This window comes from Thermobia domestica, chromosome 18 (assembly GCF_964235325.1).
Source record: "Thermobia domestica chromosome 18, izTheDome1.hap1.1, whole genome shotgun sequence".
Taxonomy (NCBI): Eukaryota; Metazoa; Arthropoda; class Insecta; order Zygentoma; family Lepismatidae; genus Thermobia; species Thermobia domestica.
In genome coordinates, this window is record NC_137471.1 from 51,071,001 (window position 1) to 51,096,764 (window position 25,764).

General features: G+C 36.7%; 1 protein-coding gene and 1 pseudogene across 4 annotated transcripts in view; one reads left to right on the forward strand and one right to left on the reverse strand.

The window, feature by feature from the left end:
• LOC145676051 (uncharacterized) overlaps positions 1 to 25,764 on the reverse strand; it is a 554,345-nt gene that overhangs the window by 47,682 nt on the left and 480,899 nt on the right. For all 4 annotated transcript variants that reach the window (XM_081746908.1, XM_081746905.1, XM_081746907.1 and 1 more), the window contains 6 exons: positions 24,761 to 24,920; positions 19,913 to 20,049; positions 10,498 to 10,702; positions 7,333 to 7,497; positions 2,923 to 3,213; positions 1,170 to 1,418 (listed from right to left, as the gene is read on the reverse strand). In XM_081746908.1, coding sequence (XP_081603034.1) covers positions 1,170 to 1,418; positions 2,923 to 3,213; positions 7,333 to 7,497; positions 10,498 to 10,702; positions 19,913 to 20,049; positions 24,761 to 24,920 — 1,207 coding nt within the window. The remainder of the gene's footprint in view (positions 1 to 1,169; positions 1,419 to 2,922; positions 3,214 to 7,332; positions 7,498 to 10,497; positions 10,703 to 19,912; positions 20,050 to 24,760; positions 24,921 to 25,764) is intronic.
• On the forward strand, positions 20,869 to 23,023 carry LOC145675882 (uncharacterized; annotated as a pseudogene).

Consider the following 25,764-nt stretch of genomic DNA (forward strand, 5'->3'; position numbering starts at 1 on the left):
GTCGATTTAATCACGTTTTCCCAATTTAATTAATTCAAAATAGCAAGTCGAAAGCTTCGACGAAACAAGTGGTAAATTTATATACAAAATTGTATCCAGAAATAAAATTTGGGGATAGAGTGCGAGCTTTGGGTAACAAGAAATCAAGAGCATCTACTATAGAAACCTAAAAATTATTTAAAGTGCCTTTTTATTTGTCGTATACTCATACATTTCGTAGAGATGTTTTGACTGTTGTGTCCCATTTTGGACATTTTGGATCAATAATACTAAACCTATTAGTATTAATATTAATATCTATTTTGTAGTTATAGCTACATGAATTAGGCTATATATGAGTCAAAATGGAACTCAAGTGAAGAATGATCTCTCATTAGTTTCACTATGTTCTTGAAGTTTCCTTGAAACAAATTGCATGTAGTATGCAAGTTCTTGAAAGGTTCTAAAATAGACATGTCTTTTCGTCAATCTTTGTTTTCTTTCGAGATATCTAGTTTATTTAATCTTCGATCTATAACCTATGCCGATATCTCAGCTTAGCGCTATCCTCTATGGGTGCTTCTGACATATGCTAAATGCGGTTGCATACTGATCTTATTCCTATATTGATTTCATCCTTAAAATCTCTCAGTTTCTCTAGTCACCAATGTCCGTCTTACCTTTGCTCCCCTTTTGACCAACTTCCTGAGGCTATAGGGCCAAAATAACAGTACCTGCAAATAGGGCTTGACAAGTAGTTTCTATTACACCTATGGATCAACGTCTACTTTCTGGAACCCTTGGCAATAGAACCTCTTTGTTTCTCTTGAAAATTGATTGGCACAAATCTCACCTTTGGACATTTTTTCGTTAAATTCTAATGATATTGTTATTATTTTTTAAAAAAATTGTGACGATAACAATTTTCTACAATACTATCATGTAGGCCTACTTTCTGCTCCGACATGATGATTACTGTTGACAGGAAGCAACAAAGAGAAAAACTAGCTTGCGCTAGAAACAAGTTCAAACATGCATTATTTTTTTTTTTTTTTTGAGCTACTTTGCACACTTTATAAAGAATAGAAGATGAAAATTTCTGTTCATACTGAACGCTACTTAGCTATAATTTTACTATTATTATATTCCTTTGATACATGAGTAAAGTTCTAAGATAATAATAATCTCACCTTTTTGTTAATAATTGAATAGTCATATTGAAGCAGAAGTGCCATTAATTGGTAAAAAATTTGAGATGATTCTAAGAATTCTTCCATAGCGTTTGAATTATTTAAATATGATTGCACTTCTTTCACGATATCAATTATTTTCTCTCCTTCACCAGGGTACACAAGAGTACGATTTTCCAAAAAGTGAAGTAAACTTGATAACGTTGTTAATGCAGTGGTATTTTGGTATCCCAACACCAAATTCTGAAACTGAAAGTAAAACATGGGATAGGGATCTATCTTAATTTCCTTTTCTTTAAATGAACTAGGATTATATGTTTTTAAACACAGTATTCTACACGTATTTATTTTCGGATCAATATATTAAGATATACCTAGTACACAATACATGATTTCTTTTTATACAGTGTGTCCGTAAAGTTGCGCAACCCAAAGTTTGATAGCGTATATCTTTTGATCTAAGAATGATAAAGACCTGAGACTCGAAACAAATGGAAGCATGTTCTACGTATATATTTTCGAGATCATGACCAATGCTGGAACTTGTAACGTTTTTGTGTGGTACCGAAAGAAATTACCATAAGTGTAAAATAAAAATAAAAAAATGTGCAAAATGAAGAAAATCAATATTCAGTTGCAGAAAACTGATTTCCTGCGGGTGAACTCCTGTCTATATGTGCAGTATGCATCAACATTTATCCATTGGTATCAAAATGTGACAAGATTGATACAGTGTTGCCATGTAAAAAGGCTATTTAATGCAAGTCCGTAAAATGGATGCTTTTTGAAAGAAACGCGGCCCCTGGCAACACTGTTGTCGTAAAATTACTGCAACAGGTGTGTTTTAGGTTAATTAATGATAAGCAATGAGAATTTGCACATAATTGATAAAATGAATTTTTATTCAAAAATTTGCGAGAGTAGACGCGAGAAACCTACTGACCTTTTGTCCATCTCAAACTTAATTTGCGGAGGATCGAACCAGGGATTCCATACACCAGAGGTAAGCGCTCTACCACTGAGCCACCGTGACCCTTGCAAAGATCGAGTCGATGTTCGGAACTACAGTAAAGCATGGAAAAATCAGTAGTGCTGGTAGTTAAGAGTTTAACATGGACATGGTTGATTTTATATGAGAGAATTTGAATGCAAAAAAATGACTGAAAATCAATATGATTTTTTTTTTTTGAAATCCGGAACAATTCACTACTTAAAAAGCACGTTGGTCCAATGCCAAAACCGTGAATGTGCAAATTTTGCTATTTTCACTTAAGTGCAGTTTCATGTTATTTGTGGCACACAGATTCCAATAACAAAGTCCCATTTGTGAAATATAAGTATATTAGAAGTTATCGTCAATTCCTAAAACATGTACCTTAATCTATATACTGATTTTTCGGGGTAAGTTGAATATTAAAATGCTTATAACTCAAAGTCAAATTTAGCACATTCGCGGTTTTGACATTGGATTGACAACGTCATTCTTTTCAGAAAGTGTGACTTGCAGACTAAGTCACTTCAATACAAAACCGCCACTGTTATTATGTTTATTATATGCTTATCTATCTATCTATATAATGAAGTAGTGAGATGGAAGTGTGTCCACATTTTGGCATTTAAGAATACTATGACAACCCTAGTCTATCCTCGTGTATTCATTCAAATACAACGATGGCAAGCTGTGTTACGATTAAGAGATTATTATTTTTTTCTTAAAATAAAAGTAGTAAAAAATGCACTCCATAATACCCACATTGTTGAAGATACTTTCCACATATTCTGATTCACAATCTGAAAACTCTGGCAACTGCCATTTGGTCCTTTTGGCATCCACTAGGCTGCAAACTCGAGATGCATTTCCAAAATAATGCTTCGGGCAATCTTGAATAGCTGTATGTGCAGGAGCAGTGGAAGGCCATACCACTCCGAACATTTCTTCTTCTGCACAAACAGGAATTTTGCTTTTATCAACAACTTCTACTCGAACACTTGCATTCCCAACAGCCATATTGCCAATGATATTACAACTGTACACTGCAGAAGCCTTCAAAAAATATAAAATAGAAAGATTTTTAGTTGTGGGAAAATAGTTATTGTCAAAAGCTGTGATAGAAATTATGTCTATCTGTAAACTTTTCACTTAACCTTATTAATCTGATGTCAACTGTGACAAGCACTAACTATACTCTGATCAAAATTAGAAACGAATTGACAGCTAAAAAACCACATGGAAATTTGTTTTAAGAAAGGAAACTACGTCACGATCTTATTAAGGTCACCGAGAGATGGCCAATCATAGCCTTTGCACTGGTAGTTTCTGTAGGAACAAACAACAACATTATAAATTTTCATAAGTGCTTTTCAACCGAAGTGGAGGGACCACAGCGGACACACCTAAGCGGAATACTCACTACGTAGCAATAGGACAAGTCGCACTCCTTCAAATGTCAATTCGCTTCTTCTTTTGATCAGAGTATAAACGTAAACACTATCTACAGATAGTTATCAAAATAACGGAAACACCTAGATATAGTTTGCTACGTGTAAGAAATATCAGGTGCTTACATTGAGGATTCGTATGGTAAGTGATTGTCGTTGTGTGATAATTTCGATAGTTTGTGGATCCTAGGTTTCAGATGAACTTCCTCATAGTTATAGAGTTAGCGTACACGCCTCTGTCGCTGGAGACCCGGGACTCTATGGAAGCTCGCGAGGTTCGGATTCCACATTAAGCAATAGGTCCACGTCTTCCATATCCTCGGTATTGAACGAGATGCTAACAAGGCTGACTCTAGCAATTTGTCGCCCTGCAATAGCATCATTTGTCTCCCCTTTCTCTAGGAAAAAAAATTTTAAAAGTCACGATTTTAAGTATGCTACTCCATCATGAACAACGAAGGAGAGGGAAAAAGTATTCGCAATCAAAAAGACCTAAACACCACAAATACAATCTCGTTGTGTATGTTTTTTCTTTAAATAATAAATCTATTATGTTAGTGAAAGATAAAGCAAATACCTGCAGAGGAAAGATGGTAATCCTTTTAATAGAATTCAATATCAAGCTTCAATCTCAATATATCAGTTTGCAATTTCAGGCAACGACCTCTTTTATATTTATTTCGCCATATTCCTTCTACATCTGTTAAATTAAAAAAAAAAAAAAATCCACTTTCATGATAAGGAACTTGTTTGTGACAAAGACAAGGCAAGTTTTCATATCAAAACTGTGATAACTAACTAAATGTGACAGGTGTTTGCTACTGTTCGAGAATTGAGCTCTTATATTTGACAACAATCATGCAATTCATGCTGGAGTTTGTTTGACCATTTGCTTTAGAACTGTCCACGTGGTCTTAAACTAATGATTTATGAATATAATACTCACATAGAAGGCCAGCTTAGTAAATTTTACTACCATCATCATGAAGTATGTTTTCAACAAATATTTATTTTAAATAATATAGTCATGACAGATTTTGCCACCCCATGAAGATGTACATCTTGCGCATATAGTAGAGTCGGCCCTGGATGCTGTAATTCAAATCAACTAACCTATGTTTCAGATGTTGTTTCCCACCAATAATTCTATTTTTCATTATGGCAATAGGTCAATTCACACTGCTGGAGCTACTGAGGTGTGGACTCTCAGAAATCTGTCGAGAAAATCGTAACAAATTACATCGACTCCCTTGATCCCCTCAATGATCAGACCTTAACAATATACTGGACGCCCATGGTTAATTCTGGAGCTCATACTCTGGAGCAGATATTCTCTTCCATTCTCGCTAACAAAATTGAGTGCTACACTGCATGAAGGACCGTATAATATTTGCCTGGAAACCATTTATGACCCATATGGTTCCATTTTATGACGAATCAGTGCTTTTGTACGAGATACTGGTGTGGTCTTATGCCGTGTGTTAATTTGGTTAGCTACATTTTCTTCAGGCGCTTTCATTATTTTGATAACTACATGTGTATACTCATACCATATAAACAGCTAAACAGGATAATTATGAAGAGTTCTGCTTAAACTATGTAACTTATTTCTGAAGATAAAAATCTCCTACAAGTCTAGCATAATCACATTGTCAACCAATGCCCATATGATTGCAATATGCACATGCTAAAGGAAGAGTTTGGCCTAACGTTTATCACCCACATCCCAAAATATTGTCCACAATTACGGTAAATAATAATAATAATAATTAAAAAAATGTATCTCAGTAATTGGTTGCCAAAGCTGTTGCATTACACTTAATTATTTTCTTGTAATTCTTACAGTCCGATAATTAAACGGAAGGTAATAGAAAGCAAGCACATGATTAAGAAATATCACTCGTATCCTCTTACTACGCACACTTCAGGGGTATAGAAGCAAAACCTGCTAAGTCCATTTTTCCATTTTCTCACGAAACGAACAAAACGTGAAGACCTTATGTTTCACAATTGTTGGACTGTTTTCTGTTTAGTGGTTAGTAGGCTACTCAATGCAGATGAGTGAAATCTACCACTAAACAAAAAAATGTTAAACAATTTTGAAACAAGGGCGTGACACGTTTTTCTAGTTTCCTGACAAAATTTAAAAAAATGGACTCAGCAGGTTTTGCTTCCATATTCATGACTTTTACTATATCATTTTAATATTTATAAATAGATGACATAAGGCAGAAGAGTTAGGATGTTTCTGAGAGAGAGTAAGATTCTAAAAATATAGACACTGAAAGAACAGCCAGTCTCTGTTGCAGGTATCAAACATTCTATTTCAAATATAAAACGAAAGATTATATGTGCGAATAAAAGAAAAGTTTGGCTTTAAGTGGAAATTAGGGTTACTTCTAGTAATTGCTGAAACGTTTACAACAAAGGAGTGTTCGTATTGATACCTTTTCCAAGTACACGTATGTGAAAGACACTGGCCTTAGATTATGCTGTGCTACAATGAAGCTATTGTCCATAGGACAGACAGTGTCTTTTGCACCGGTCTACAGCCTCAAAACAATTTCAACCAATACCTTCTTCATTAGCAAAATTTCTTCATATATTTCAATGGACAAAATAGTTCACAACTGGAGATCCTTCTATTCCAAGGAATCAAGCATGAACTTCGTGATATTAGTACTAGATTTCACGTATTAGTCTTAAGGGTAACGTGAACCTAATTTTCTTCAACCCTATTCTACAGTTTTTAAACTATATTTTATACTGTATATTTATACAAGCTCTAGCATTTGAAGTGAAATGCTTATAGATTATATAAAATACCTGAAAATAAAAGCAAATAATACTTTTGAAACTGATTTATTAATTAACGTGCTTATTTTCAAAATTTCTCTTCTCTATCTGAGAAAAAATCCTGGCAATTTTGAAAAGTTAATTGTTTCGGTTACGAATGTATTTGCTGTGTGACTATTTTGGACTGACCCACACCAAATATATCCATAACCAAAACAGTTTTAACATAATTTTGAATGCCATAAATGTCATATCTGAAATGCCATAAATTTTGTCATATGGACAGAAAACAAACATGACATTTTTTAAAGAAATGTTGAGTGCGAACTGTCAGTAGAACGCCTGCTGCATTTCTTTATGTGCACTCACTAGCAAAAGTGGATATACAACCTTCTATACATTCATTTGACAATAAATTTGACTGTACTGTACAGAAACTAACGTCCATCTACGTAAAAGAAAATTGCAGTAAAATTCCTCCGTTTGTCTCGAGGAAGTCTGATAGTTGCTCTACGAAACAATATGTAAATTGCGTGTATAACTTTTGCCTCTAATCATACTTCATTAAATGGCATTTGCCAACGCTGCCTTTGAGAAAAGTAGCTTCAAAGAATCTTAAGTGAAAAATTTGGATAACGCAGCTCAAACCATGTTTCAGAAAACTAGCTTCAAATAATCTTACGTAAAAAATTTGGTTAATATATAGCTCAAACCATCTTTGAGAAAGTAGCCCCAAACAATCTTACGTGAAAAGTTTGGTCAGTGTAAGCTCAAACTGCCTTTGAGAAAAACGGTTTTAAACAAACTTACAAGTGTGTACATAAAAACTTTGCTCACTCACTTTAATTTAAATTAAGTATGAAACATATAATCCAAAAATAGAAATGTATCATTGAGCTAAAAGAAATGAAATATTATTACTTCCTACTTGTGCATCAAAGATTTTTAATATTGTTCCAACAGGATACAAGTCTTCGATCAATTCTCTCCCTGGAGTCACGGCTAACAGCTGATCATTCTTCGTCCACGTATATCCAAATCTTTCATATCGTTTGTCATTTGGTGACATGCATGTGATATTTGCATTCTGGCCCTGAGGGAACAAAAATATGTATTTAAATATATTTCTAAAGAGCAAATACATAAAAATAAGTAGAAACATTGGATTAGTGAAATCGAATTTGGTTCTGATCTAATAATTTAGGAAAAATGAACACGGTATTTGAAACTTATCTTATCGTCAAAAAGATTTTGTTTCTGCATGATCTAAATCTTTTTACAAACCTGTACATAACTGTTTCCTTAAACCAATGTTGTAACACGTATAGTTTTAAATTTATTATTTAATTTATTAATGTTTATAGAACATACAAAATATGAGTTATTATCTATCTTACAAGCAACGTACAGAACAAGGCACGATCAGATCCGACTCAAACTTCGCCCAGAGAACATATAATAGAAAAGAAGAAAAAATGCCAAATTAGAGCTGCCCCCATCCAGAAACACCGGAGATATGTTCCGCAACATAACGCACCACGCGACAATATGATATAAGGTAAACGTCGCAAGATACCCGTTTATGTCGGAAACGGAAAGGATGGGCAGCACCAGGATATCAAGATATTTGATATGCTATAACACTGACTTGGCGGCCATCTTGAAAGCCGCCATCTTGGATATAGCGTAAGGTATTGAAATGAGAAGCGGGGTATATGATATATCAATGTAAGGTAAAATGCAAAAGGAAAACCAATAATGTAACCGCGAAAAACTTATGTGTAATGGTATGGACGGGACGAAGCGTAGAAGACTCGGGCAAAACCAACGTGTATTCGAAGGGCAGAATAATAGGGCAAGACCCCACGATAAATGGTACGCGACAAGTAACTGCAACAGTGTCTGTGCATGGAAGTGCATCCGCCTTGACAGATTATGCCTTCCGAGGATATTGGTGCCTTTCTCTGATATTGTGACTGTTTGGGACCGTCGTGAAACAGTGTAGCAAACCGTGCAAAGGAAAAGATACATTCGTAAAGAAATGTAAGCTAGAACAGGGCTGGACTTTCCCATCCGTACGCACTTTGTTTCAGATAGTGTTGTTTAAACAAATGTGGGCCGAAATGTCTCTTGTTCACACGAAACAACAAGAAAATTGAACAAGAAACGTACAAAACGGTGTCCAGGAGTGGGCTTCAATCACAGGTAGGTCGCGCTTTTGATCACCAATCCAAGACGATATGTCCTACACTCCGGAGTGAGGTGCCGAATTGCTGTTCCATAAGAGGTAGTCCTTTGTAGATTATGTAGTCTCCAAACGAGTGATCGTATCGCGGGTTGAAATTGTGGTTTTCACTGTTCCAAACGGAATCCCAGTATCCTCGGAAGGCATAATCTGTCAAGGCGGATGCACTTCCATGCACAGACACTGTTGCAGTTACTTGTCGCGTACCATTTATCGTGGAGTCTTGCCCTATTATTCTGCCCTTCGAATACACGTTGGTTTTGCCCGAGTCTTCTATACTTCGTCGCGTCCATACCATCATACATGTGTTTTTCGCGTTTACATAATTGGTTTTCCTTTTGCATTTTACCTTACATTGATATATCATATACCCCGCTTCTCATTTCAATACCTTACGCTATATCCAAGATGGCGGCTTTCAAGATGGCCGCCAAGTCAGTGTTATAGCATATCAAATATCTTGATATCCTGGTGCTGCCCATCCTTTCCGTTTCCGACATAAACGGGTATCTTGCGACGTTTACCTTATATCATATTGTCGCGTGGTGCGTTATGTTGCGGAGCATATCTCCGGTGTTTCTGGATGGGGCAAGTCCTTTGTAGATTATGTAATTTGGCTCTAATTTGGCATTTTTCTTCTTTTCTATTATATGTTCTCTGGGCGAAGTTTGAGTCGGATCTGATCGTGCCTTGTTCTGTACGTTGCTTGTTAGCTTTCTAAAATATCAACATTTATTGTGCTGCTAAAATGTCTTGAGCCGTGGCAAAAATGCGAACTAAGCTCACACCCTCACACACCCTCGCGTTGAGCCAATAAGGGTTCAGCTGTTGCTAAGCGAGAGAAAGTGAGTGGAATTCCTTCAGACGATAGCAGCGCTTGCAACGGAAGACTAGGGATCAAGTCAATGTGGTATAATAATAGTTAGTTGTGTGTAAATGGTACTGTAGATGGTGATATAGCAACTGCATGTGGACATTTTAATCTTTGTACAAATAAAGATTCCATAACGAGAAAACAACCATCTAATATTTTTCAAACTCCAGGTTTTTCAGTAAATTGAAAAGTATCTGTATATTACTTTAGTCAATTCAATCAGTGATTAGATCCTTAGAAACACATTAAATCATGACTTCGTTATCAAAGAAACTATATCTAATCTAACCTTATACCACTAAGTATTTATTTACATTGATGTTCTTTAACTGCTAAGAATATTCGTTGTAATGAATGAAGTCTCTAGATTAAAGAATATAGCCAGAAGGGTTACGAGCTTCGAGCCTAGAAATTAGAAGGGCATAATATTTTTGTAGAGTACATAATTATACTAAAGTTCGTAGCTGTAAAGGAAGTTTTCTTATCAGCCATCCATAAACATAGATCTTGGCTACGCTACTGTTTGTAACCAGCCTTTGCAATGATAAAAATGACTCCCAAAGAGTTTGACATATGGTTATGAGGAGAAAAGTAGAAAAAAATAACTGTATGGAGCGACAAACTAATAAGAAAGTGTTGATACAAATTGAGAGGTTAGGGATAGTACATAAAATAGTGAAGAAAGACAAAAAAGAAACATGTTAGGATATTATTTAGAAGAAATTATCTAATGAGGAATGTGCTAGAATGTACGGTAAAATATAAATGAGGGAGAAGAATTGTAATATATATTAATCTATATTAAAGACAGTAATTTTTACATCAGAGCAAATGTATTAACTAGGTGTACTACCACAAAGAATAGATGCACACCTATGGTGACAGAGCATTTATACATATATTACACTAATTAAAAGTAACTATATATATATAAGTAAATAAAATGCACTATAGAGGAAAAATAATGCTACTACCTTTTCAAGAGTGATACTCATTGGATGCACTTTCACAATTGGTGGTACTAGAACTTCAAGATAAATAGATTTACATTGTTGAATGCCCCAATCGACTACTTGACAAGTGTATTGTCCTGTGTCAAGTTTCGTCGCATGGTCTATACTTAACAAAGCAGTGTACTCATTTAGACTGTTCTTTGGTAGCAGTGTTTGCCACATGTGCCTACGTAAAAAAGGAAAACAACAATTACTAGACACAAAGTATTACATATATATATATATATATATATATATATATATATATATATATATATATATATATATATATATATATATGTGTGTGTGTGTGTGTGTGTGTATGTTGGGAAAATAGGAAGATGTGTTAATTGCATTAATAAGTACCGGCTCATGATGGCAACATTTAAAAAAGAAAGAATTGAATTCAATGTTCGTTTATGTTAAAACTGTTAAATTTCTTGTGGGTGCTGCAGTAGATAGTTCAACAAGAACTTCCCATATAACGTTAGGCTTACTAGATAGGCCTAACTACACATAAATATAAAACATATAGCCGTACTGCAAACCAATCATTATCAAAATATTGGGTTAGCAACTAAGTTCCCGCCGTTTTTGGTGTGAGGCACCCATGCTCCACACTTCTGAACTTTGCCCATCGAGTGAAGATGCTTCTCTACAGTAGTGTGGGAGCAATCCATTGTCTCTGCCAGTTCCCTTGTTGTTTGACGCGGATTTTCATGCAAAAGGTGGTTCAATCGCTCTTCATCGAACTCAGCTGGACGGCCAGAACGAGGTGCGTCTTTGAGGTCAAAATTTTCTTTTTTGAGCTTTGCACACCAATAACGGGCGGTTCTTTCAGCTATAGCACCCACTCCATACACAGCACAAATATTGCGAGCACCTTTTGCGGCCTTAGAACCTTGATTAAAGGCAAAAAAAAGGAGGTGTTGAAAATGCTCATTCTTCTTAACTTGACATTCCATGTTAATGATCTGTAAATAACAAGAAAATGTATCTTAGTAACAACGAAACATATATTTAGGTAGAATAATATATTCTCTTTCGAATGATGTACAACTTCGTGCCAAAAGTATTTAATGTCGTACAGATATTCCCAATTTAAAAAACGACGGGGACTTAGTTGCCAACCCAATATATCACTAGGCATATATTTTAATACCAAATAAGATTTCCACTGAAAATGAAGTCTTTGAGTTTTACGTCCAACGTTTATGCCGGTTAGGCTAAAGGAGACGGTGATGATGAGTAGTGAATGATATGGTGGAATGAAGAAAGTGGGAGGAAACGGGAGAACCCCGAGGAAAGCCATTCACACGGTGTTTGTCCAGCACAAAGTTTACTTGGCGGGGCTGGGATTGAACCCGGGACCCCAAGCACCAGAGGTGAACGCTCTACCACTGAGCCACCGCGGCTCCTCCACTGAAAATGACATAACTACAAACACATACATAAAATTTAAGCAATATAAACGAATGCTTAATACAATGCTGCAAAAGTCATATCATCCATCATCATAGGTATTCTGCCTTTATTGGCAGGTCACTTGCCGCAGCTGAGAAGCTTCCATGCTCCACGGTCCTCCGCTAACCTTTTCGTCTTCGCGTATGATCTTTCTGTTTTAATATCATCCATTAATTGTAGTCTCCTTCGCCCCCTCCCTCTCTTTCCCGCCACCATACCCTCTAGGACGTCCCTCATGATACAATCTCTTCTTAGGCAATGTCCCAACCAGTTTCTCTTCCTCTTCCTAATAATATCTAAAAGTGTTCTTTTCTCACCCACCATTTCTAACACTCTCTCATTCGTTTTCCGCTCGACCCAACTAACTCTTTCCATTCTTCTCCACACCCACATTTCGAAGGCTTCCAGTCGATTTTCGTCACCCTTACGCAATGTCCACGTTTCCGCCCCATACAGCACAACACTCCACACGAAGCATTTTATGAGTCTTTTTCTCAACTCTTTGTTCAAGGTCCCACAAAACAGACTTTTCTTTCTTTTAAAGGCTTCTTTCGCCATTCCTATCCTTGCTTTTATTTCACGTTCACATTTCATGTCATTACTAAGAACACTACCCAGGTATCGAAAACTATTCACTTGTTCTATTTTCTCCCCTCCTACTTTTATATTTGACACAGACCCCTTTATTCCAATCACCATGGCTTTTGTCTTTCTAACATTTATTTTCATCCCATATTCTTCAAAGCCCCTTCTCATTTTTTCTAACATTTTATTGATTTTCTTTTCAGATTCTGCAACAAGGGCCATATCGTCTGCAAATCTTATGCGTCTAATCATTCTACCTCCTACCGAAATGCCATCATCATCATGTAGGCTCTTTCTCACTATCTCTTCTAGATAGACATTAAATAGTGTTGGCGAGAGGCAGCATCCTTGTTGAACTCCCCTTCCAATTGCACTCTCTTCCGTCAGTTCTTCCCCTATCCTAACACTTACTTGTTGGTTCATGTATAAGTTTCTTATGAGTCTTCTATCTTTCCATTCCAACCCTATCTTTGTTAGAACTCCCAACAACAATGCCCAATTCACGCGGTCAAAAGCCTTTTCTAGATCAATAAATACAACATACACCTCTTTCCCTTTTTCTATAAATCTTTCACCGATCACCCTTAATAATCCAATAGCATCTCTTGTGCCCTTGCCTCTTCTGAACCCGAACTGCTCTTCCTCAACATCTTTATTTGTTCTTCCATATAACCTTCTGTTCAGTATTCGGAGCAGAATTTTAGCTGCATGAGATATGAGACTAATAGTTCTATAATCCTCACATCTCTTTGGGTTCGATTTCTTAGCCATCGGTATCATGATCGTTTTCAGAAAGTCTTTTGGCCATTCTCCTGTTTCATATATTTCATTGCATAGTCGCCACAATTCTTTCTTTCCCTTGTCTCCTATATTTTTAATGAATTCAATTGGTATGTTACCTATTCCCGTTGCCTTTCCATTCCTAATCTCGGATATAGCCTTTTCAAACTCATCCCGAAGAATACTAAATCCTTTATCATCCTCGCCTACTTCATTTTCCACTTCAACATTTAGGCTACATGGTCTATCCCTACTCTCATATAAGTCTTCAACGTATTCTTTCCACCTTCCTATGACCTCATTTCTCTCGCTGACTACCTTCCCATTCTTATTTTCTACTGCCATCATGATACTCCCTTGTTTCCTCCGAAATTCCATAATTTCACCTCCTTGTACATTTCCTCATATTTCCCAACTCTTTCTAATTATTCTTCTATGTCCTCGCATTTTCTTTTGTAAAACTCTTCCCACGCTTTGTCTGTTTTTCTTCGTAATTCATTATTTAACTTTCTGTACATCTTTCTGCCCTCTTCTGTATCAACCTGTTTCCACATCTTCCTCTCCCTCATTTTCTGCAACATCTGCTCTGTAACCCATGGTTTCTTAGCAGTTTTGTGTTCGCGGTAACCTACTGCTTCTTCTGCAGCCTGCTGTAAGCAATATGTTTAATATGTTTAATATGTTCCCACCGTGCGTTACTACCTGCGCCTATCCTTTCCTCGTTTGAACATTTTTCTTCAAAATTTTCAGCTTAAAGATTTCTTATTTCCTCGTTTTTCAACTTTTCAGTATTCAACACTTTGTTACCTACTTTTCTTCTGCCTACATTTTTCAGTTGAATATCTACTTCGGCCAGCACAAGATTATGATCAGAGAAAATATCAGTCCCGGGAAGGGTCTTCGCGTTCTTTAAGCTATTCCGATACCTGTCCTGAATCATAACATAGTCTATCTGATATCTTCCGCCGTCTATTGGTGATTTCCATGTATATCTTCTTTTCTTGTGCTGATTGAACCAAGTGTTCCCAATTACTAGTAAATTCTGTCTACAGAAATTCACCAGTCCCTCTCCCCTTTCATTTCTTTCGCCTAAACCATATTTGCCTACGATACTACCTTCCTGTTTTTCTCCCACAACTGCATTGAAATCTTCCATTAGAATTAAGCATGCACCCTTCTTCTCCCTATCTATAATTTCTTCTATTTTCTCATAATTTTCCTCTACTTCTTCATTTGCATGCGAAGTCGTCGGTGCATATGTCTGTATCACCACTAGATCCTTCGTTTTCCCTTTAAGTCTTAACATCATAACTCTATCATCAATAAATTCTACTTTCACTACCTTCTCCTTTAAGCGCTTTCCAAGAATTATTCCTACGCCATTATGACCGCCCTTTTCATTACCTGAGTAAAACATTCTATATCCTTCGCTGTTCAATACCCCATTACCTTCCCATCTAACTTCACAAACTCCTACCAAATCTAAATTATTTTGTTTCATTTCTTCTTTAAGATTTTCTAACTTTCCTCCCTGTAACATAGTACGTACGTTCCATGTCCCTATCCTAAATCTTTTGCTCTTCCTTGTCTCTCTTTCTCTGTTTGTCTTCCCCCCATTATTACTTTCTCGTCCAATAGTCCTTCCCAAGCCATCCCCCTCCCGGAGATCCAAATGGGGGGATATTTTACCTCCGGAACTACATTTTGACCTGCGAAAGACCATTGTTCATATGTTCTCTTTTCGCTGCTAGCAAACTAGGGAAAATAGAGTGGTGGTTTCCCGTTGCCTTCCACCCCGCAGTATCCCAGCCGTTAAAGTCACTCTGACCACGCCTGGGACTAATGTCCAAGTTGCCGTACCAATCACTATGATTTCCGCCAACTTGGCTACTGGAGAACTGCTGCCTTCTCCCAGAACACTCTTCGTCTGGCTACTCCATTTAGACCAATTCGGTAGGGGTGGCCCTTCTGGTAGTGAACTACCACCGACACAGCTCTAAATTTCACTGTAGCACGCAATCCTCCCCACCCGACACATAAGTGTCTTCGTAAAGGTGGTGTTTATCGGGGAGGAAAAGTCATATAAACGAACATAATTCTCCACATTAAATACAATGTTAGGAGTTAACTGCATTTGAGGAGATCTAGGGAAGATGTTGGGAAATAAGTGCTGTAGTAAGTACCTATATATGACAAAGTCAAAATATGTTTAAAAGAATACTAAAAGAATAGTATTATGTGGAGTTTTTAAGTTCAGATCTACACATTTTGCTGAGATGTATTAAGTGTGTTCAAGGTTCATGGTTCTAGATTTTATAAATATGATTCTGTTTATATCACCTTTTAATTGAAATTATAGATTGCATTAAAGTACACATTCATATTTAAAATTTGGTGATGATTGGTTTTGGTGGAAGGTTATACGTATACGTGGAAAAATTTGTAGTCATAAGCGTAAGTAGTAAGCCTAAAGTAAAATGTATAATGTAGCACCCACCACAAAAATCTATAGTTGTAGCAATTAACTAGTTATACAAACTAGTGGTAAACATAATAGAAGTCCGGAGTGGTAGCACCGGATACCGGCCGAAAGAGTAGGAAAGTATACACATTGACAACTTTATGTTATAGTACAGCAGATTTCGGTAAATGAATGCAAGAATTGTGTTTTTTGTGATGAAAGCATGAAATTTGGTGGAAACATAGGTTTGCCCAGTAACGACCTCTGGCGGCCATCTTAAAATGGCCGCTGTGCCATGCATATGAATTTAGAAAACCGAAAGTAACTTTCTTCTTTTTGGTTTTAGCATAATGGCTTCTATTATAAAACTGTACCAGGACATTCTGATGATTACAAGGATGTGCATTTTGTTGTTCCTTGATTATTAGTTTCCAAGATATTGTTCACAAACTTTGAAACAACATGGGAAATAAACCTGAAAGAAGATACAAATTCAAAAATAGCTTTTATCCTGGTGGTTTTAGCGTGATGACTTTCATTATATAAAAAAACAAGAACATTGTAATGATTATAGGGATGTATATTTTATTCCTGTACGATGAGTGGTTCTCAAAATATTGTTAAAAATTAGAAACCAGAAACCTACTTGAAAAATAATCAAATGAGAAAAAGATCATTCACATGTTATTTTCGTTCTTGTTAACCGTGTTGGGGATAGTATATGTATTACAAGTAAAAATTAATAATATAATAATACACGGCCTTTTGTTATTGTTCTGTACTGTAATGGATATTTTTTAAAACATCACATATCAAGAAAATTAACTTACTTTATTTCAGTGAGCAATATTGATAAATTTTATTGTTTTTGTTAGCAAAGTTACTGTTAAATCTTAATTTTCACAATTTCCTTCACATTTACATAATGCGGTGCACTGAATTTCATATGATACGCACTTACAGTGATTGGTACATTTCTTATTTGAGCATCGACAAGATAGACTTTTGATTTAAGCTGCTAATACTCCAGGCAAAGTTATCCACTTAGTTTCCCATCCACTTTCCCCTTAACTCCAATTTACTGATGAGGGCAAATCCTGCATTTGAACACACGCTTGTCTTCAAATCTCCTGATTGATAAGCAGCTCTTTTAACACGCTGTAGCAGCGCATTCTTTGTCGGTGGAATACTCACCAAAGTTTTCATCTTCTGAGTAAAAAGACAACGTCTGGTAACATCTTCATCTGTATCTGAAGTTGTACTGTCACACGTAGCAATCACGAAACGCTGGATATGGTCACTTCAGCACAGGAACGTGATCGAGAAAGGAAGTTGTCACATCTGGGTATCTTAGCCATGCTTTCTACGTTGATTTCTTCCCTCGAGTGTCAAATCCAGAAACAGTATCGCATCTTGTTATGGAATGGGATGTTGTTAATGCTCATACTGTAAAGCAGCATCAATATAACGCTTTGAAATGATCCGGTGACTTTTTCCCATTCCCAGCTCAATCCAAATTTGTACTCCTGCATGCTCAACACTACTACATGAGAATGTACAGTTTTTATAATAATTTTGGATAATCGACACTGAAAAGCAGAATGGGCATGCAGTATGAGTCTAGTATCAGCCTCTTCATGATTACATGGACAGAGAGATGCAACGAAGATATCGGCGTTGCTAACAACACCATTTCCCACTGTTGTTATTACTGTTCCATTGTCATGTGATATACTTGCTATAGGGCCTACATGAACTGAGGAAAGAATAACTCTTTCTTGTTGTGAGATGACTGTAGAAACTCGTTCCACTTTCTAGGTAAAGGAGTACTTGGCGTAACTCTTGTACGAATGCCAATATCATTTCCTTGTCTTGTGACTCTCTTTAATGAATCCATTCGGCAACTGTCCCAAATAATATCTACTCTGCCAGATGTATGAAAATGTGCCTTGACATATGGAATCACACCTCTATCCGCATAATCTTGAAAGTTTAACATTCCGTCCGTTGGTGGTATGAAGTGAACAATGACAGCTCTATCATGTAACACTATATTTCATTAGACCTACCATGCTCTGAAACAAGTTGCTCCACATATTCTATTATGTCACTTTTTTGTGTGTAACGAATTTGACCATACTCTCCAAGAGAAGAGGGCCAGGCATGGTTTTCATGTCGACAGAACTCGTCCAAACCACCGCCTCGAACTTCGCACTCTATGTACAGACGTGAAAATAATTTCGCGTCATAGCGTAAAGTACTCCTCAGTTTTGATGGCTTTCTTGGAGGTGTGCTCATTAAAGAGAGTTTGAGCTTTTTCAACGGCTGTAGAACTCTCTCCTTTGTCTCTTTTATTCTATTATTCATATACTGTTGAAAGTGAGCTAGAGCAACATCTTCAATTTGGATAACAGTCTTCATTACTTGATCATGGACGATTTACTTTGTGACAATGTTAATCAAATCTTCTGATTCATTGTTGTCCTGAAACGTATTAAGAGCCTTTTACATGTCTTCCATGAAATGCTGCTGAACACCAATATTTTATCGTGGTGAAGGTGAGAAGTGGACGATGAATGATTAATCATTTCTTGGAATTCTTAATACAAGTCGTGCAACCTCTGGTCCACATATAGACCATCGTCGAAGTGCAGATGGATTTTCTGTAAGTCCTATTGTGCCATCGTTTCCTTAAAGGATTGTATTGTATTGCTCATGTGCTTGATCAATTGAAATAGGAGAAAAACGATGGCTCGTTTTATAGATGACAAAATTACCCTTGCTGAATTGGGTAGCAATCGCTGGGTGCGTGTAGTTTAACGTAACCATATCTCTCAAATGAACAGGAAGCCATCTTGTGTAATTAATACGGTCCATCGCAAAAAAAAAAAAAAAAAAAAAAAAAAAACACGGATATATCTGAGTCAAACAGTCACAACACAACTGAAAAATCACCTGAACATAGTGGTCTAACAAACATATTGAGGAGTAACTGAAGTGCAGTGTTGTGTACTAGTACTGAAATAATGGACTTTGTTTTCTGCGGGAGTTGCACCACTCACATATAGTCATCTCTGGGCCACTGATTTCAGTAGCTTTAGTGCGCGCTTCATGTAGTAGTACATTCAAAGCACAAGCAGTGATCTGATGAACCCTTCTTGTTTTCGTAATATGAGATGCAATGATCACACGTTAAACTACAGGTCCACGTCTCATATAGCCTCCCTACTGAAAAGGACCCTAAACTTAAAATCAAATAAAATCAAATAAAAAATAATTTCTTGCTATGTCATTTTATTTTCTCTACGGGCGATCCAAATTGACACCGACAGTACAACAATTCACTTATTTACTGTTTCGGTAGAACATGTGCACAGATAAATCTTATTTCTTGAATCCTGAATTCTTTTCAATAACTCGCTATCTCTTGCTACTTTTGCACTACAGTACAACCCCTCAAATCCGAACTAATTGGGGCTGAAGCCTGTTCGGATTTCAAGGGGTTCGGATTACCCGGGAAATAATATTACGTACGTATTTTGTCACTGAATTGGCGGTAAAACAACGACTGATGTTAAACAGGGTGGCCCAGTGGTCGAAAGGGTAGTGACCTTGACTGGCGGGTGTGCACTCGTGTCCAAAATGATTGTCGCATATCTATAACTGTCTTCTTGTAAGAATATAATTAGATAATGATTTTGAGTAAGCATTAAGTCTAAAAATGTTAAAACCTTAAAAAAATAACTAAATTTGTGTGATTAAATCTATTTTTTTCATTTTCCAATTGTAGTTATTTTTTTTTCTCCTGAGAACGTGTTCGGATTTGCCGGGTTTTCGGATTTCCGGGGTTCGGATTTGAGGGGTTGTACTGTATGTTGATGTCATATTGCAACCGGAAATGGTTACATTTTCTATTTCCGGTTCAAAATATGAATATAAGAATAAAAGCGGACATGAAACCTATTCTTGCGATGTTGCTAAGTTAATATGAAATGTATGGAATGTAAATGTATACTGAAACAAAAATTACCACCAACTAAAATGCTTTAGGATTTAGAACACATTAATACAAGAACATAAAATAAAACTTTGCAAAGGAACACTTACCTTCGCGCAGCGCTTACATTAACGTAAATACCATCTTTATACCATCGAAATTCCATAAGTTGAGATCCTTTTGCTATACATGACAAAGTGAATTCATCTTCTTCTCTTAATACATGAAGCCGGTTTAATTTTACTGCCTGAAACGAGAAATTAATTAGTTAAAAACTAATTTATATTTAACTTACTTCAATTATAAATAAAATTACAAATATTCAGAAAACATCCCATGTCCTTTCCAGCAGTACGCATACATAATAATTTCAAAGGAGCGCGCAAAAATAATGAAACGGTTTATATTTATCATCAATGCTTTTAACAAATCTACGTAATACTTATTATCAATAAATTTTAGATTCCCCCTGAGCCCTGGTTCCCTAATTCACATTATGTCCAAACAATTCGCATTTTTACACATTGAAGTACTGCATCTCTAATTTTTCCAACACAATTTACACATTCTTTCAAACTAATTATTGCATTATGTTCGTATAAATCGTTATCATCTACTTTACATTTGACGGCACAATTTGAATTCTGGCCCATGTAATATTATATTTTCCTCTATAATTAGGATTGTATCTTTACAATAAATTGACATTCTCTCCAGCTCGTAGCTAGAGTCGAAATCTAGAAAGGGGTTCTATACTTGGTGGAGAGTGTTTGTATGAATCAAGGACAGCTTGGTTCGGAATCGACAATCGGTAAAAATTTAAATTTTATCGCTAAGGAAAGAAGTTATAAGTTAAAGGAAATAAGTTTATATGAATTAATACATTAGGTAAGCTTTTTCCCCTTAGGTTGTAGCGATATAATCTAAATTTTGTCGATCTGTCTTCCCCCAAAAAGCCGCCACTAGTGTGAATAAACTAGGATATATAAGTGTTAAGAAGTAAAAACGTTTGAATTACTTTTAAAATATATACAGATAATTTTTAGTAAATATAATGTTATCCATAATGTATCAATACCACATCACAGATCAGGTAAAAACTATTCCCAATTTGCTACAAAAGGACTAATATTAAGCGAATATTCCAAAACGGATATTAAGAACAATTATCATTAATTTTCCTCAAAAACTATTAGAATGTCTACCTAAAATTACCGAAGTTGGAAACGTAACGATTGGACATTTTCCCGTCTCCATAGCTATCAGAAATGTCAAAATAACACCGGATAAATTCGAAAATAACGTAAGTTTGTGCGGAAATTTAAGTTTTCCTTCGATTACTTTTCTTTGTTACGTAGTGTATGTAGTGATCCGCAAAAGATATATCATTTTTTTTTTAAGAAAAAAAGGAAATTCTGTTACGAGTGATATGTTATAATTTGTAAAAATGAAATGAAATCTTTAAGTTTTACGTCACTTGGTCATGCTGGGTATGCTAAAGGAGACAGTGATGGTGAGAAATGAATGAAATGGTGGAATGAAGAAAGTGGGACGAAACGGGAAAACCCTAGAAAACCCACGCACATGACATTTGTCCACTTGACGCGAACTGGATCGAACCAAGGATCTTATACACCAGAGATTAACACTCTACCACTGAGCCACTGCGGTCCCCAAGTTATAATTCGTGTTTGTAATTCAAAGACAGATTAGTAACAGGGATTTTATTAAAAGACAGTTTCTTGAAAATCCTATAGAACTCCAAAAGTTTAAGGTGTCACTATCATGCCCTATAGAGACTAAAGGAGACAGATGACAAATGTGAATAAATGAATTATGGAAAACTTAGTGAATTGATAATGTAGGAGATAATCGAGAAAATCCATTAATACGACATTATTTCTTAAAAATCGATTATGTTAAAACAATTTGAATTGTCTACCACTGTGAACGTATTATTTCAACACCAAAACTATTGCCTTCAAAGAGTATCATAAACATCTTGTAAGTGACACTGAGATGTTATATTAGTTTTTTTCTGTGAGCAAAGCTTTACTCGGTATATTTGATATTTATGCAAGTAACGAACAATGTCTGATATTTCGTAATTCTTTATGAAAATGATTTTGTGAGCGTATGAATTTTCTAACAACATTTAATTAGCAGAAGTCCTGTCATTTGTTTTTCCTATGTACGAGGTGCGGCAGCTATTTGAGAACACATAGTATAAGTAACACAGTATCCTGTATGTTATTGTAACACATCCCTTTTGTTGCAGATAAACATAGCAAACCCTAGGCTAACATAGAAAATGAAAAGAAATGCAGTCATCATCTCCTTGGCTGCAGGACACGCCGATTCCAACATCGTTGGCTTCCTGAAAGTCGCCCGGTCATTCGTCTTCAAAGTTCGGAGAGAACTGGAGGCCGCCAGTGATAATGTGGAAATCGTTTCCCACGGGAAACGACATTGTCAACACTCGGACAGTACCAGAACGCCCGAATTTATCGCTTCCGTCCAAGCTGTTGTCGAAGCGGATGGCGGAAACAGGGAAGTCCATGAGAGCACTCGCAAGGGAGAAGCAGGTTGATGAGGTCACCATTCGGCATGTGGTGCATGAAGACCTCCGATACAAGTCGTACGTGATGCGGAGAGGCCAGTTCATGTCCGCGAGAACCAGGGAGAATAGAGTGACCCGCGCCAGGCGCCTTTTGAACAAGCTGAAATATCTGGAGCAGCCAGAAATGCTCTGGTTCTTCTCGGATGAGAAAATCTTCGCCCAGGACCAGAAGGCGAACCGCAGAAATGATCGGTGGCTGTGTAAAACACCCGAGGATTTTCCGACCGTCATGCACTCCAAGTTTCCCGCCTCCGTGATGGTTCTGGGGGTCCTGAGCAGCGAGGGCGACGTGATGCTTCCACATTTCTTTAGCCAAGGTGCCAGAGTCAACGCAGTTGCTTACACCGATGTGTTGACGGTTGTGCAGCCCTGGATTACTGCTATAGCACTTGGTAGGCCATATGTTTTTCAGCAGGACTTCGCTCCTGCCTATACGGCCCATTCAACCCAAGAATGGTTGAACACGACTTTTCACGACCATGTCACCCCAAACATGTGGCCTTCAGCTCCCCTGATGTCAATCCTTTGGACTTTTACGTGTGGGGCGTGGTTGAGAGGTCCTCGAATAAGCACCAGAACATGTTATTTTGTTCTCAAATAGCTGCCGCGCCCTATACACTAGGAACATAGGAAGGTGATGGCCTTAATGTTGAAATAACACGTTAATAATGGTTGACAAATTGAATTCTTTGAACATCGGAACTTTTTGCTGTGCGGAACTCTACCAGAGAATTCTCGCACCCGACAGGAGCACTCTATCATCTTAACTACCGTATGTGTATTGAGAAGTTTCAGTCTCTGTATTGATATAAATGAGCCCATTACTGTATTGATATGAATGAGACCATTACCGTATTGATATAAATGAGACAATTACCGTATTGCTATGAACGACACCATGGTCTGGAGACTATTATTGTATTGTATAAACATAATAGTGTTATAGATTGGATCAGAACCTTTAAGTTATTTGTAACATGTTTGGAGATATGGTCAAATCAAGGAATGTAATGATCTCTATAGTATATCACTATCATATCACAGGTGTTTTAGTAAAATTAAAATAACATTAATTATGGAGGCATAAATCGTTATGCATTAATAACTGAGTGGCTAGGGCGAACATAATGGTAAACGCAACTTCCGATGAAATGAGTTAAGGATTGGGATCGAACCACAGAATGGTATGTAGGTAGTTTAATTTCGGAAATGTACCTGTAGATGACAGGAGAAGTCTGTTTGCTGTGTGTTATTGCATTGAATTGCTTGGGAATTGTCAACTTTCTTTTCTAGTTTACTCGAAAATTAGAAAATGCAACATATCATTATGCTCGTCCTAGCCAGTCAATTGTTGATCTGGTTATAATGTATCCTAGTTTGGGTACAAAACCTCACGGCTAAAATCTATCAACCAGAATCTTGTAAACCAAAATTTCACCTAGGACAAAACTTCGCCGTCCAAATTCTTGCGAAACTAATTCTGGAAAAGGTTTAGGGGTTTAGCCATAAAAATCATATTGGCTTGACCTTTCAAACACACGGTACATAACTGCGCCAGAGATTCTCCATACATCATGTAGGGATACCCCGAATGTCTGTACGGATGCAATAAAGATGGAAATCATACGGAAAGAAGTTGTTATCCATGGCACGATTGCACGCACATGCATAATGGAAGTCAAAGTAAAGAGCACTGAGCATGGTTGAATAATTGCAGGGGGCAATGGAAAGTGGTATACTAAGTAGAAACTTGCAGAGAGAGTAATTACTCATGTAATGTAATGAAATAACTTGCAGCTTAATGCATGCTCTGAAGCTGAAGAACAGTACACTTGCTAAGATATGATTTTTTAAAAAAATAGTTCTTGCAGGCTTAAATAGCTTATTAATTACTGGTATAGTATGTTAGGTTTAAGTTGCTATAAACTGAAACGTACCTCTAGCTGAGATATTTTACTGTACAGTAACAGATTTTACCTAGGGTTTTGTGGATATTATAATTACCAGGCACGAGCTTAGACATTAAACTCAATGTTTTGAACCTAGCAATCACCATATTTGTATCCATCGCAATATTAACCTGTTTAAATTATATTCTGAAACACAGTTTCTTTGTAAACTGTAGCACACTTCCAAGGTCGCCCAAGACAATTTCACGGTGAAGTGTCATTTTGTCCATCATGTCTAAAGGCCTTATTTTGGCTCTCAGATTCGTGCTTTCAATGTACCTAAAATATACTTATTTTTTTTATTTAGCTGTTTCTATAATAAAACAAAATTACGCAGTTATGAGTTATACTTACCTATACGTTTTTTTCTAATGAATTCTACTGATTACCTCTAAGAAAAGCGCTGGTTCACTGTTGAAGGAAATCCTAGTGTTGTGAAGACTGTGATCTCCCAAGTGGCCACTTCTCACAAGTTTTCTCAAAGCTTCACTCACATTGGCTTGATCTGCTTCTCGACCATAAAAATGAAATGTAACTTCTCCATCTGGACTGTAAAGAAACGTAGATAACAATAATATTTAATAATACCTATCTCTTAGAAATGTATCAAATTCCTAGTTCTAAAGTTTTGACTGGTTTTCATAATCCACCTGAAACATATAAGATTGTTATCAGAATAACGGAAACATCTGGAGTTGAAACACGTCAAATAATTTATCCAGGTTGGCTATGGTCAGGCGGCAATCCCAGCGCCGAACTGTTGGTGCTGGTGTGATAGGGTATACTTTACACGAAGTGTAGTGCAGTAAAACGGCAGTATGCAGTGAACTGAGTAGATGGTGATAGTATAAGATAGACGACCTCTCTTATTTCTAAAGAAGATAACTTGTTGGGTGTTCGGTTATGTGGTGTTTGCGTGATCACTAGGAAAACTCACATCGGCGAAGTACAGTGGTAAGTAGGAAGACCTCAAGGACAAGTCACGCCAAGCGATAAAGCAGATTTCCACTCAGAACCATCGTGCAACTGCGGTACAAATGATGGAGAAGCTCAAGCAGCACCTGTATCGACAATCACAGTGGAACGCGGTTACATGATATGTACATTTGTAGCCGGGTTGTACTGGCGAAACTGTTGATAAGGGCCCATACGCACGATGCCACGTTAACTAAGCATGATGTCAATGGTACCGCGAATATGGAACATTACCGTAGGGAACTGGAAACGTGTGATATGGTCGGATGAAACGGTAACCTTTAAAATGAACCACAGATGTTCAATTACATTCAGGCCATCTTATTTCAAACCATGGGCAATATTAATGTTTTGCAGACACCTAAAGAAGCGTATCCACATTGTTTCCGTCCAAGTATAAACCACGCGACAGCTTTGT